Source organism: Sapajus apella, unplaced genomic scaffold (assembly GCF_009761245.1).
Source record: "Sapajus apella isolate SASKATOON/1434 unplaced genomic scaffold, GSC_monkey_1.0 scaffold68, whole genome shotgun sequence".
Classification (NCBI taxonomy): domain Eukaryota; kingdom Metazoa; phylum Chordata; class Mammalia; order Primates; family Cebidae; genus Sapajus; species Sapajus apella.
This window is the reverse complement of record NW_022437008.1, coordinates 5,879,553-5,894,456: the sequence shown is the minus strand read 5'-3', so window position 1 is coordinate 5,894,456 and position 14,904 is coordinate 5,879,553. Positions and strand designations below refer to the sequence as shown.

Sequence of the window (14,904 nt, the reverse complement as noted above, 5' to 3'; positions counted from 1 at the left end):
CAGGAGTTCAAGGTTCAGTGAGCTATGACTGCACCACTGCACTCCAGCCTGGGCAACAGAATGAGACCCCGCCCCCGGGAAAAAAAAAAAAAAAAAAAGTGGAAATTGTGAGAGATGCATGACAGCAGAAATGTGACTGCTGCTTGCCTCTGGAGGAAGGAAGAGGCATTGGAGGAGAGATCGGTGGCTGGGCACTGGGCAACACCAGCATGCCCAACCAGGCTGGGGGTGAGGGCAGTCAGGACATGAGGCCAGAAGCTGTGAATCTTAGAATCTGCAGGGCGCCCCTTATGAGACCCCAAGGGTTCACGTAAGTGTCCACACCCCCACTGATGATATCTGGGCAGAGAGGCAATAAAATCAGAGTGGTTGATCAAGGTTTGGAGGCTACCGGTGGGGGCTGGACATCCTGCCTGCAGGGCAGCCTTAGGCTTGGAAGCTTGTGGTCCGGAATGGTCCCCGTGGGCACACCCAGGCAGAGGGCTTTGCTAGACGCCACCAACAACAGGAAACATTCGTGGCGCACATGCTCTGTGCCAGGCACTGTTCTAAGCACTGCACATTACAGCTGGATCCTCCCAACAAGAATGAGGTGGCTACCAGTGCTAACCCCATTTTACAGAAGGGGAAACAGGCACAGAGAGATGACCCTAGGAAAGGCAGTGGGGACCCCCTCCGGGAACCTCCCACCACAAAAGATCACCGCAGAGTGAGGACAAATCGAACATCAGATTTCCTCAACAGTGGGCACTTTCTCGATGCATTTCTGGTGCATTGAGAATTTCAGCTGCAGTGGCCACAACGCCATGGGTGTCAGCGACGGTACTAACCATATGCCTTATGCATGGGGTGGGGGGGGAACTCAGCTGGGAAGAGCTGCCCCGGGATTCCCACCGTGTGTGTGAAATGGGGGGAATCGTGGTGTTTACTGGAGAATCAGCAGAGACTGGGCGAGGAAGACTTGGGATCCTTTTGAGACCATTTAGCCATCAGCGATTGCTAATATTGTGTTTATTGCCTTGATAAAAAGAGATAAAGAAATAAAGGAAAAAGAGGAAAGGAAGGGAGAAAGGAATGAAGAGACAAGAAAGAAAGCATTTTCAGCTGGGCACGGGGGCTCACGCCTGTAATCTCAGCACTTTGGAAGGCCGAGGTGGGCGTATCACTTAAGGTCAGGAGTTTGAGATCAGCCTGCCCAGTATGGCAAAACCCTGTCTCTACTAAAAATACAAAAAGTAGCTGGGTGCGGTAGCACACACCTGTAATCCCAGCTAGTTGGGAGGCTGAGGCAGGAGAATCCCTTGAATCCGGGAGTTGGAGGTTGCAGTGAGCTGAGATTGCACCACTGCACTCCAGCCTGGGAAACAGAGTGAGATTCCATCTCAAAAGAAAAAAAAAATGTATTTTAATATCAAAGAGGAAGGAAGTGGGCCAGAAAGAAGAGATAGGGCTGAAAAGAGAAGGCAGGAAACAGGTAGAATGTTTCCGAAGAGTCCCACAAACAATTCAGAAGAGCTTTATCTTTAAAGGAGTTGACAGTGGGGTGTGGACCGTGCAGCTGAGAGAGCTTGCAGGGTGAGTTAAGAGTCCGCCTGGATTCCGTCCTCAGCCCTGCCACACACTGTCCATGAAGCAAGTGACTGTCCCTTCCCAAGCCTCAGTTTCTGCACTGCAGGATGAGGACTGTGGTCCGAAGCGTGCCCACAGGTTGGTGTGAGAACCTGTTGAGCTCACGCAGCAAGGTGTGCCTGTTGTCTGTGGTAAGGGGCAGACGGCATTGCCTACTTTCCACTCATAAGATGTCATTGCGTTTACCCGGTTCTCACTTGGCAGACAAATCAAAGGGCTATAAATAGCCACGTCTTGGTTTCTCATAAACGCAGTAAATACGACTTGGCATCTTGCCCAGGCTTCCTGTCGGGGCAGTGGATGAGGATTGTTTTGAGAGGTCTGATGAGTGTCAAGGTTATGGTCACGTGCAGGTGTGTGAGGCAGGACTGGCAGGGAGCCCCAGCTGCCCTGGGGAATGAGGGGTCTTCCCTTCCACCCCCACACCCTCCTTGGCATAGGCTCACACCAGCCATTCTGGGCCCTGGTGAGCCCCTCCTGGTGGCTCTGGCCGGGCCACTGGCCTCTTTGCCGGCTGTGTCTGGACTCACCCCTGTGGTCCTGTTTGCATTAGGTCACAGGTGAATTCTGGGAAGGCTGGGCCAGGCTGTGGGAAGAGGGGAGAAGAGGGAGAGGTGGACACATGGCTCGTGAGCTCGCTCTAAGGTGACATATGGGCTACTGGCAGCTTTGTCTACATTTCTGCAGCTTTAGAAAAAAAGGGAATATTTTCTCCTTTACTTTCTTTGGCAGAGTAGAAGAGCCATATAGCAAGGCTAAGTACTGGAATTGCATTTATAAGCAAGTTTTTTTTCCCCCCAAGAAGTTAAAAAATTCCAATAAGAAAAGGAAGAGGGCAGAATGGGCTGGTTAAAAATGGAATCTGGGGCATGTTTTGTCTTATGTTGTACTCTGCGGTGCAGGCGAGGGTGGCAAGGCTGGGCCTGACCATGTCTCCTGCTTGGTGAGGAAAGTATCTCATTGTACAGCTGGCCACATGCAAAGCGGCTGCTACTCCCTGCCCCAACGGGGGGGGGGCGACCCACCCTTACCTGTAAGGAAGCCCACCTTGTCAGAATCACCATTTTTTTTTTCAAGACAGAGTCTTGCTCTGTCACCCAGGCTGGAGTGCAGTGACATGATCTCTCTCTGCTTTCTGGGTTCAAGCGATTCTCCTGCCTCAGCCTCTCAAGTAGCTGGAATTACAGTTGCCTGCCACCACGCCGAGCTAATTTTTTGTATTTTTCTAGAGACAGGGTCTCACCATGTTGGCCAGGCTGGTCTTGAACTCCTGACCTCGTGATTCACCTGGCTTGGCCCCACAAAGTGCTGGGATTACAGGTGTGAGCCACCACACCTGGCATTCCTTTCTTTTTTTTGAGATGAAGTCTGTCTTTATCGGCCAGGCTGGAGTACAGTAACGTAATCTCGGCTTACTGCAACCTCTGCCTCCCGGGTTTGAGTGATTCTCCTGCCTCAGCCTCCCAAGTGCTGGAGTTACAGGTGTCTGCCACAATGCCTAGCTAACGTTCGTATTTTGAGTAGAGATGGGGTTTCACCATGTTGGCCAGGCTGGTCTCAAACTCCTGACCTCAGGAGAATCACGATTTTAAGTGGATGTCAGGTCATGTCTCTCCACTGCTCAAAACCCTCCCATGGCTCCCATTTCATCTCAAAGCCCACAGCTGTTACCCTGGCCTGCAGGGTCCCACACAATCTGGCTCTGGTGACCTCTTTGATGTCCCACCACAGTTGCCTTCCTGTCCTAATCAGCTCCATCCACCAAGCAGACACCCACCCCTAGAGCCCTGATATATGCTGCCTGTGCCAGCAGCTGTTTGGGGTGGGCTGAATATCGCTTCCCAAAGATATCACTCTAATCCCCAGCACCTGTGAATGTTACCCATGGGGACCTCCAAGAGGTTGTGTAGAGTGTGCCTTAGAGGGGTGAGGAAGCTGGGTGCTCCCATTACTGTCCCTCAAGGTTAAGGACTGCTCCTGGGGCATCAACTGCCCAGCTTCCAGCCTGCGCCATGAGTGGCCCAGCAGCCTTCTGGTATGACTTAGGAGGCCCCTGGCACCCACTGGAACCATGTCCATGACTGCTAAAGCTGCAGGAGACTTCCAGGACCTTCCAGGGATATGGGTGCATGTATTTGTTGTCTGTGGCTGCAAAACAGATTGCCGGAAATTAAATGACTTAAAACAACATGTGTCTGTGATCTCACAGTTCCTGTGGATCAGGAGTCCAGGCACACCTTAGCTGAGCCCTACTCTGCGGTCTCAGAAGGCTGCCATCAGACACGGGGTGGCTGCACTTTCATCTGGAGGCTCGACTGGGGACGAATCTGCTTGAATTCATCCGGATTATTGGCAGAGTTCATTTTCCTCTGGCTGTGTGACTGAGGGCCCTGGCCTTTTGCTGGCTGTCAACTGTGGGCCTGCCTCAGGTCCTAGAGGCCACTTCCATCTCCCGGAGGCTGCCCACAGCTCCCTACTATATGGCGGGCTTCCTCAGCGTGGCTGCTTACTTCATCAAGCCAGCAAGCCTCCCTCCCTCTGGTCTGCTGAGACAGAGTCTTAGATAACATAAGCCAAGCTAGGGAGGGGCAGCTCAACACCTTTACTGTGTGCTATTTGTTAGATGCCAGGTCACAGGTCTGGTCCCCACTAAAAGGGAGGGGATCATACAAGGCATGGATACCAGGAAGTAGGAAGTCACTGGGGTCACCTTAAGGGCTGCTCTGACAGCCTCGGAGCACTGGGGCACTGACAGCCTCTGCTGTGGGTTGTGAGACTTCAGTGCTGTGTAGAACAAACCCCCTAGGCATGGGACCGTGCTTGGCTCTCTCTGTTCCACCTCCAGCTACCACATGATGGGGGCTTCTATGGGTGCGGGCATGGAGGGGGGCTCCCTGGAAGCTGGGGTGGGCACTACAGGTCTCCTTTCACCTTCTGACCGCTGCCCCTTCCCATGCTCACTGTATGACCTCAGGCAAGTTGCTTAAAGCTTGAGTCTCTTTTTTTTTTTTTTTTTTTTTTTGAGACAGAGTTTTGCTCTGTAGCCCAGTCTGGAGTGCAGTGGCATGAGCTTGGCTCACTGCAACCTCCACCTCCGGGGTTCAAGCGATTCTCCTGCCTCAGCCTCCCAAGTAGCTGGGACTACAGGCGCACACCATGATGCTTGGCTAATTCTTGTATTTTTAGTAGAGACAGGGTTTCATCATATTGGCCAGGCTGGTCTTGAACTTCTGACCTCGTGATCCCCCCACCTCGGCCTCCCAAAGTGCTGGGCTTATAGGCATGAACCACCTCGCCCAGCCGCTTCTGAGTCTTGATGTTCTCAGCTGCAAACCAGGTTAACAGTAGCACCAGCCTCATGACTGTGGGGACATAGCACTTACGAAGGGTTTGAGTTTTGACCACACCAAATATTTGCTATGATTATCATTATTATTGTCTACCTCTGGTTCCCAGGGAGGCCTCTTTAGTTCTCAGCGAATGCTCCCTCATTCTGCAGAAATCTCTGAGCATCTGGGCACCACATGAAGAACTAAGTGTTTTTGCAAAAGTGTGTGGTACACGAGGGGTGAGCCCTGCCCTGTCCTGGGGGCAGAGGTTCTGTTCTGGGAGTTTCATATCTGTCCAGTCATGGCTTCACCGCACTGTGATGGCAATGAATTTTAATGGCATGCATTAGTTTTCACCCTTGCACTCTGCTGAACTGCGTATGATTTCTGGGAACAGCCAGGCCTGGTGATTCCTGCTGGTCAGCTGAGCCAGGCCTGGCGCCTGGTACCGGCAGAAGGGCCGATCTCCCCTTCCAAGTGTCTGAGGGGCCTCACTTCACTGCAAGAGCTGGGAAAAGTGGCTCATATCTGGCAGTGCCTCTGACTTGGGGAGTGGTGGCTGGGCCTGAAGGCCTGGGCACAGTGCAGAGGATGGGTGGGCAAGGGATGGGCAGGGAAAGACAGCAGGGCCTGGTGCAGATCTGGGGGGCTGGGGTGCCCTGCTCACATCCCCCACCTTGCCGTCGGGAGAATGGGGTGAAGAGGATGGCCTTGTTCCATCTCTCCCTCCCTCTGAAGAACACGGGGCTTGGGCCAGGCAACCTGGCTTCAACTGGAATCCCCAGTCTCAGTTTTCTCATCTGTGGAATGGGAATTACTAACGAGTTAACAGATCAGGACCCGACCCAGGGAAGAGCCCGGTCACCCTGGGCTGTGGCTGCAGGTCTGACCTGGTTCATGGATCTCAGAGCAGGGTGTGGGTGGGCCGGCGGCAGGGGCAAGAGAAGAGGTGGCTGTGGCTAGGAAAGAACCATAGGCCGGGTCTGCTGTGCACTGGGGTCACGGGGGGGACTCACTTTATTTCACCATCAGCACCTGTTTGCTTTTCCTGCCTGGGGAAGGGCGCATGAACTTGAGCAGCGCCCCCAGCAGGGCCAGGACGATGCCCACGAGCAGCACCAGCTTTAGCCCCTTAAGCACAGAGTCTGCCCTGCCCTGTGGGGCCTTCCTTGCTTCTTGCCACTGAGCCTCGTTCTCTCTCCACTGAGCCTCGTTCTCTCTCCACTGAGCCTCCAGTGTCTCCGGATTGGCGGCGGGGCTGAACTGGGCCACGAGCTCCTGCTGCACGAAGCACCTGTAGATGGCCGGCTGGAAGACCTGCAGCTGCCTGCCGCCAGTGGAGGGGTCAAGGAAGGTGGTGAAGTCCCGGCCGGAGAGCTGGCTCTCCCACGTCAGGGGGGTGTCGTTGGCACGCCAGTTGACGGGCCTGCGAGGAGGACAAGGTCAGGTTCAGGGCCCAGGGAGAAAGGAGGGACCGACGTCTGAAGGGAGGTGGAGACAGCGGCACCCTTCTCCCTGGGGAACAGAAAATAAAGCACCACCCTCCCTTCAGTCCACCAGCCCATCGAGCACTGTGCAGCTGCCAACCATGGGGTGGGGATGGTGCAGCTGGGGCTTCCCGGGGCTCCCAGGGCTCCACCCCTTGCTGGCTGGGTAACCTGGGCAAATGCCTCCAGCTCTTTGAGCTTCCATTTTCTCATCTAAAAATGACTCTAGACCAGGCTTAGTGGCTCACACCTGTAATCTCAGCATTTTCAGAGGCAAAGGCAGGAGGATGGCTTGAGCCCAGGAGTTTGGGCCCAGCCTGGGCAATAGAGTGAGACATCATCTCTACAAAACTTAAAAACTTAGCCAAGCGTGGTGGTGCATGCCTGTAGTCCCAGCTACTGTGGAGGCTGAGATGGGAGAATCACCTGAGCCCGGGGAATTGAGGCTGCAGTGAGCTGTGATTGCACCACTGCACTCCAGCCAGGGTGACAGAGAAAGACCCTGTCTCTAGTAATAACAATAACAATAAACTATGTGTTTATGTGCCACAAGGCCAGGGATCTCTGTTGGTTGTGTTCTTCACTGTTTCCCAGATCCCTAGAATGAAGCTTGGCATATAAATGAGCAGTGAACACGTGTTTAGTGGAGAAATTAATCAGACACCGACACATCCATCGTGGAGGAAGAGCAGAGAGGATACTCCACAGACAATATCATAAAAGCATGTGCTCCCAGGTAGGTGCAGTGCAGAACTTTTTATTGGATGCTGGGGCAGGCACTCTAGTCTTTAGTACCCTGACACATCCCAATGACCCCATGTGGCCAGGGGCTAGCAAGACCTCTGCACTGAGTTGGATAGTGGCCCCCAAAAACACATGTCCTTCCCAAAACCTCAGAATGGAACGTTATTTGGGAATTGGGTCGTTGCAGATACAATCATCTAAGATGAGATCATATTGGAGTAGGTGGGCCCTCAGTCCAGTCTGACTGGTGTCCTTTTACGAAAAGTAGAAGGCCGGGCGTGGTGCTGCACACCTGCAATCCCAACACTTTGGGAGGCCAAAGCAGGCGAATCATCTGAAGTCAGGAGTTTGAGACCAGCCTGATCAACATGGTGAAACCCCATCTCTACTAAAAATACAAAAATTAACCAGGCATGGTGGCGTATGCTTGTAATCCCAGCTACTCGGGAGGCTGAAACAGGAGAATTGTTTGAACCCAGGAGGTGGAGGTTGTAGTGAGCTGAGATAACGTCATGGCACTCCAGCCTGGGAGACAGAGCGAGACTCTATCTCAAATAAATAAATAAATAAACAAATAAATAAATAAGAGAAAGAAAAGGAGAAAAGACACAGGGATATAGACACCGGGAAGAATGCCAAGTGATGATGGGCATTGGAGAGAAGCAGCCACAAGCCAGAGAAGGCTGAGGATCTCTGACTGCATCCAGAAGCCAGAAAAAGGGGAGGGAGGATTCTGCCCAGCTCACTCAGCGGGACTCAGAAGGAGCGTGGTTCTACTGACACCTTGGTTTCAGACTCCCAGTCTCCAGTAGGATGAGACAATGAATTTTTGTGGTTTTTTTTTTTTTTTTTTTTTTTGGGAGTCTCACGCCGTCGCCCAGGCTGGAGTGCAGTGGTCCAATCTCCCCTCACTGGAAACTCCCCCTCCCAGGTTCAAGCGATTGTTGTGCCTCAGCCTCCTGAGTTACTGAGATTGCAGGTGCCCAACACCACACCCGGATGATTTTTGTGTTTTTTAGTAGAGATGGGGGTTTCACCATGTTGGCCAGGCTGGTCTTGAACTCCTGACCTTAAGCAGTCTGCCTGCCTTAGCCTCCCAAAGTGCTGGGATTACAGGCATGAGCCACGACATCTGGCAAATTTCTGTTGTTTTAAGCCACGCAGTTTGTGGTGCTTTGTTACGGCAGCCCTAGGAATCTAAGACAACCCCATTCTACAGATGAGGAAACTGAGGCCAAAGTCACGCAGCTGGAAACTGGCAGAGTTGAGATTGAAACCCAAGCCTGGCTGAGTCCAGCGCCCCCATACAGAAACCTCACGAGAAATATGAGAAATGCCACCCCATGGGCCTCCTTAGATTCTGCAGCGACCTCCCTCCATTCCTATCTCAAGGTCCCTGTGACTCGCACTCCGGAGCTCCTTGTGTGGCAAATGGTATGGAGTAGGTACCCCCGAATAGATGGCAAGAGGGTTCACACCCACTTTCCTGCACTTTGGAATTGTGTTTTTCTTTTTCTTTTCTTTTCTTTTTTTTTTGAGACAGAGACTTGCTCTGTCACCCAGGCTGGAGTGCAGTGGCGCGATCTCAGCTCACTGGAACTTCCACCTCCCAGGTTCAAGTGATTCTCCTGCCTCAGCCTCCTGAAAGCTGGGATTACAGGTGCCTGCCACCACGCCTGGCTAATTTTTGTATTTTTAGTAGAAACGGGGTTTCACCATGTTGGCCAGGCTGGTCTCGAACTCCTGACCTCAGGTGATCTGCCTGCCTCGGCCTCCCAAACTGCTAGGATTACAGGCATGAGCCACCATGCCTGGCCTGCATTTCTTATTAAGGGGCAGGTGGATTGGGGAAGAATAGGGGAAGGAGGGATTTTCCCCGGCTCCTGGCAGGAAGCAAGAAGACGAGTGAGTTCTGGGAGGTAGACCTTGATGGGAAGCCCTGGGGGCACCAGCCTCTCCTCCAGGGTCTCCTCTGACCTTCCCAGGTGAGGCAGGGGCCTGTTGGAGCCCCTAAGCTTCCTGGGCTTTCCCCGTCACGGCCCCATCCTTCTGCCTGGGTTTCTTGCATCCCTGCTCACACCCCCCTGGGCTGTCTCCCCCTCGGACTGTTTAAGACAGGACCTGGCACTGTCCTGATGACCACTGCGGGGCTGACCTGCATAGAACACCCCCTCGCCCCTCTGCACATATTACCACGAAGGATCCCCCAACCGGAAGAACCTGGCTAGGGGCCAGAGGCAGGGATTCCATCACCTGTAGATGGATCCTAAGGGACAGTTGAGCCACACAAATTCTGTCTCTTCATCAAGCCTGAAGTTGTCAAAAATGACGTAATTCATCTTTAACTGTGTGTTGTTGCTGCACGGGACGTGGCAGGCTTCCACCTGCAGCTCAGGCCGCAAGCGGCTGGACCACACCTGCACGTCTCCCAGATAGAGCCAGCAGGGCATGGCTTCCTCCAGACGCTCCTCAATATAGCAGTACCCCAGGCGCTTACGCTCGCCAGGCCCCTCGCAGTGGTTGCAGTCCTGCCAGGGCTCCCACCGGGTAAAAATGAGCTCTTTGCCTCCCAGATGCAGGGTCTCGTTCTGCAGGGGTCTCTGACCCAGGCCCTTGTGTGTTACATGCAGGATGGTGACATCCTGGAAGTCAATCTCATACTGCACCACTTGGCGGTCATTCTTGTTCCAGCAGTGGTAGAGGCCCGTCTGGGAGGGCAGTGGATCTTTAATGAGAAGGCTGCCCTCAGGCATTATTTCCATATTGGAAATATTGGTGAGGCTGGTGAACGTGCCCTTCTCGCCTCGTGTGAATAAATAGTACCAGCGTGCCCCCGAGGAGTTGCAGTACAGGAGAATATCATTGCCGGAGAGGAGGGCCTGTCGGCACTGGTTACCACTGGGGCAGCTGATGGAAAAGTAGAACCCCAGCGCCGGGGCAACAACCTGGAGCAGCAGCCACAGCATGGGTGGCATGGTGGACTGGGGCTGTGGCAGCAGGCCAGTGCCACCCTGGACATTGTGAGGTCACCATGAACTCTGGCCTCAGCCCTGGGCAGCAGGATGAACTGCAGGCCACCCCATGGGTGTGTGAGATCACCATCCCCTTTTGTTTTGTGACAAGCTGACAACACTACATTTTTTTTTGAGACAGAGTTTTGCTCTTGTTGCCCATGCTGGAGGGCAGTGGCGCGACCTCAGCTCACCGCAATCTCCGCCTTCCGGATTCAAGCGATTGTCCGGCCTCAGCCTCCCGAGTAGCTGGGACTACAGGCACCCACCACCATACCCAGCTAATTTTTATACTTTTAGCAGAGACGGGGTTTCGCCATGTTGGCCAGACTGGTCTCGAACTCCTGACCTTGTGATCCTCCCGCCTCAGCCTCCCAAAGTGCTAGGATTACAGGCATGAGCCACTGTGCCCCCACTAACCACACTTAATTTGTCTATTCAAAGTGTTCTCCACCATCTGCCTCCCTTCCTTTCCCAGGGGTGAGACTACATTCCCAGGGATGGAACAAGAGCATGAAAGTGTCACATGTGAACATTCATCACATATTTCCTCAACTCTTACAATGTTCTGGGAACGCTTCTTAGCACTGGGGATAAAGTAGTAAGCAAATCCTCTCTGGGGCCAGGCACACGGGCACGGTGGCTCACGCCTGTAATCTCAGCACTTTGGGAGGCCGAGGTGAGTGGATTACGTGAGGTCAGGAGTTTGAGACTAGCCTGGCCAATGTAGTGAAACCATGTCTCTACTAAAATACAAATATTAGCCGGGTATGGTGGTGTGTGCCTGCAGTCCCAGCTACTTGGGAGGCTGAAGCAGGGGAATTGCTTGAACCCGGGAGGCGGGGACTGCAGTGAGCCAAGTTCATGCTGCTGCACTTCAGCCTGGAGACAGAGCAAGACTCCATCTCAAAAAAAAAAAAAAAAAAAAAAAAAAGACCAGCCTGGAAATGTAATGAAAGCCCATCTCTACTGAAAATACAAAATCAGCCAGGTGTGGTGGCGAGCAGCTGTAATCCCAGCTGCTCTGGTGGTTGAGGCAGGAGAATCGCTTGAACCTGGGCGGCAGAGGTTGCAGTGTGCCAAGATTGCACCACTGCACTCCAGCCTTGGTGAGAGAGACACTGCCTCAAAATAAAATAAAATAAAATAAATTAGATTGATCTTCTAAACTTTTCCCAAAATAGAAAAAGATGGAACACTTCCATGAGACTTGCATCACCTTACACTAAAGCCTTATAAGGGCATTATAACAAGGAAAAGCTCAGGTCAATCTCTTTCATAAATATAGACAAAGTACCACAAAGAAAATATTAGCAAATTGATTCCAGCGATTTTCTTTACACAAGGATAAATATAAAGACCAAATTAGGTTATTTCAGGCAGGCAGATTTGGGTTTATATCTGAACATCCATCAATGTAATTCACATTAACAGAGTAAGGGAGAAAAACCATATTATTATCTCAGTAGATACAGAAAAAGCATCTGATAAAACTCGACATTCATTTATGGCTCAAAACTTTTGGCAAACTAGGAACAAAAGGAAATTTTCTAAGAAGATAATGTGTTTCTATTAAAAACCTAGGGCAGGCCAGGTGCAGTGGCTCACACATGTAATCCCAGCACTTCAGGAGGCTGAGGCGGGTGGATCACCCGAGGTCAGGAGTTTGAGACCAGCTTGGGTAACACGGCGAAACCCTGTCTCTACTAAAAATACAAACATTAGCCATGTGTGGTGGCGGGCACCTGCAGTCCTAGCTACTTGAGAGGCTGAGGCAGGAGAATCATTTGAACCCGGGAGGCAAAGATTGCAGTGAGCCGAGATTGTACCATTGCACTCCGGCCTGGGCGACAGAGCGAGACTGCATCTCAAACAAAACAACCAAAACAAAAAAAAAAAAAAAAAAAAAAAGAAAAAGACACTGTAGCACTGGGGCAAGGATGGATAGATAAATTGTATCCCCCAGGGTCCGATCAGGAGGCAGAAATCACATCAGCGTCTGCACTGGTGTGAGCCCATGAGCCTGGGTAGGTTGGTCTCTAGATTCTACATTTGGCCTCCCCCTGAATATCAGAAGCCTGTTCAGACAAGAACTAGGTCTTTGTTAGTCATTTCTGTAACCCTAGCATCACCTGCCCGGGGCACACTCAGAGGAAACACCGGGAAATTCTTCCTGAATGCATATCTCAGCAAGCCAATGAAGAGACCCCTTCCTGCACAGACCCACCATGCAGGCTTAGGAGCTGGGAGAAAGAGCCCGGTTTTCTGCTGGAAGGTAACCCCGCAACCCAGGTGGGCATGGAAAAGAAAGCCTGGGTGAGGGTCAAAGGCAGGGCTATGGCCCTGGTCCTGTCACCTGTAGATGGAGGCCAAGGGGCAGGTGAGCCACATGTGTGTTCCTCCACTTGCCGGGCTGGTCAATGTCATAGATGAAGTATGGCTGGTGAATCTCCTTGACGGGGTTGCAGGGTACGTGGCACGCTTCCACCTGCAGTTCTGGCCGCATGTGGCTGAATTGCATCTTCTTGTCTCTCAGATACAGCCGGCAGGGCATGGGATTTTCCAGGGGCTCCTCAATGTAGCAGTACCCCAGGCGTTTGTGCTCATCCGGTTCCCCACAGCGGTTATATTAGCGCCAGCGGTCCCAGTGGGTAAAGACAAGTACCTCGCCATCCAGGCTCAGGGTCTCATTCTGCTAGGGTTTTTGGTTCAGGTTCTTGTGTGTAACATGAAGGGTGGTAACGTCCCGGAAGTCGATTTCATACTCTACCACGAGGGTATCATCAATGCCCTGGCAGCGATAGAGGCCCGTCTGGGAGGGCTGAGGCTCGGTCAATTGGAGGCTGCCTCCAGGCAGTTGCCTTATGTAAGGCATTGAATTAAGCAGAGAAGGATCTTCCCCATGAATGGAAGAGAAGTACCAGAGTGCCATGGGATGGCCACACTTCAGGACAACATCATTGCCCGAGAGGAGGCCTCGCTGGCAGAGGTTCTTGTAGGCACAGCTGATTAACATCTGGGCCCACAGAGTGGGGCAAGAAAGGCTAAGCAGCCACAGGGTGTCCGGCATGGGGGACCAAGGCTGAGGAAGGAGGCTAGGAACTCCCTGGGCCTTGTGAAGTCACTCACAGAACTTGAGAATCAGCCCGGGCAATGGAATGAACCTTGTTCCACTGTGTTTTCAGGAGTGCAATTTAGTTCATGTCATCAAGTGGCTTGTCATAGGTTGCAGGGTCGAAGGTCAAATATCCACAGGAGCTGGACAAAATGGGTGGGCCTAAATCAAAACAAGCAAACTACAAAGGCAAATTATTGGCCTTCTACATACCCAGTATTTAATGATGGAATGGGACAAAACGACTTTATGACCATTAGAAAGAGGAAGAAGAGGCCGGGCGCGGTGGCTCACACCTGCGATCCCAGTAGTTTGGGAGGCTGAGGCGGATGGATCACTTGAGGTCAGGAGTTCAAGACCAGCCTGGCCATCATGGTGAAACCCTGTCTCTAAGAAAAATACAAAAATTAGCCGGGTGTGATGGCATGCACCTGCAGCCCCAGCTACTTGGGACGCTGAGGCAGGAAGATCACTTGAACCCGGGAGGCAGGGGTTGTAGTAAGTTGAGATGGTGCTACTGCATTCCAGCCTGGGCAACAGAGCGAAACTCTGTCTCAAAAAAACAAAAACAAAAACAACTCCCCCCAAATCTCAATAACATAAAACAAGAAAGGTTTACTTCTTATTTATTGTGCACTGATATCAGAATCACTCAGGGATCCAGGGTGATGGAGCAACTGCCATCTCAAACATTTGCAGTTTCTTCCAAGGAGAAAGAATGAGATATCTGTAGGATTTCAGGTCTACATTAAATGCTCTGCCCTTAAGTGACACATGTCATGTCACTTGCTCACAAACCATTGGCCAGAAACAGCTACATGGCACCACCAATCCACCAAGAGAAATGGAACTCCACTATTTCCAGGAAACTTTTGGCAAATGGCAGTAATTATTTCTATGGCTGATATCTATTACAAGGAGTTTTTCCTCTGGTATTTTCCTTTATATCATAGAGCTAAAACCATTTCCAAAATCCTCACATCAGTTCTCTCCTAATGTTCTATTGGCCAGGATTGGGGCCCATGACCAGCTCTTGTTCCTAGGATTGGGTAAGGTCAGCTTTTTCTTACCAGAAAAGCCATTGCAGACCCAAATGAAATCAGGGTTTTGTATGCAGGAGAGTTGTAGAAAAGAATGCTGATTTGGTGTAACCAACCACATCTTCCACATAGCAAAGAAACCACCTAGGAAAGAAACGTCTTAGACCAGCTGGTTCATGAGTTAGTTCAACCAAACATTTAAAGAAGAATTCACACAAATCATTTTGAAACTTCCAAAGCATTGAAGGGAAGGATTAACACTTCCTAACTCACTCTATGCAGCTGGTATATCCATAATACCAAAGCCAAATAAAGACATCACAAGAAAAGAAAATTATAGACTAATATCCCTTATGAATATGGATGCAAAAATCCTCAATGAAATATTGGCAAATCAAATCTATTAGCATATTAAAAGGATTACTCACCATGTCCAAGTATGATTTATGCAGGAATACAAGGGTGGTTCAACATAAGAAAATCAATCAATGTATAATACATCACATTATTAAAATGAAGGAAAAAAACACAAACATGATCATCTCAATA

The 14,904-nt window shown here is 51.3% G+C and overlaps 1 protein-coding gene across 1 annotated transcript; it reads right to left on the bottom strand.

The window, feature by feature from the left end:
- Positions 1 to 5,958: 5,958 nt before the first annotated feature.
- Positions 5,959 to 10,388, bottom strand: FAM187B (family with sequence similarity 187 member B). The gene is made up of 2 exons (XM_032249055.1): positions 9,443 to 10,388; positions 5,959 to 6,384 (listed from the first exon to the last, which is right to left on the bottom strand). Exons 1-2 carry the CDS (start codon positions 10,162 to 10,164, stop codon positions 5,976 to 5,978), a joined length of 1,131 nt encoding a protein of 376 aa, XP_032104946.1. The 5' UTR covers positions 10,165 to 10,388; the 3' UTR covers positions 5,959 to 5,975.
- Positions 10,389 to 14,904: the final 4,516 nt, after the last annotated feature.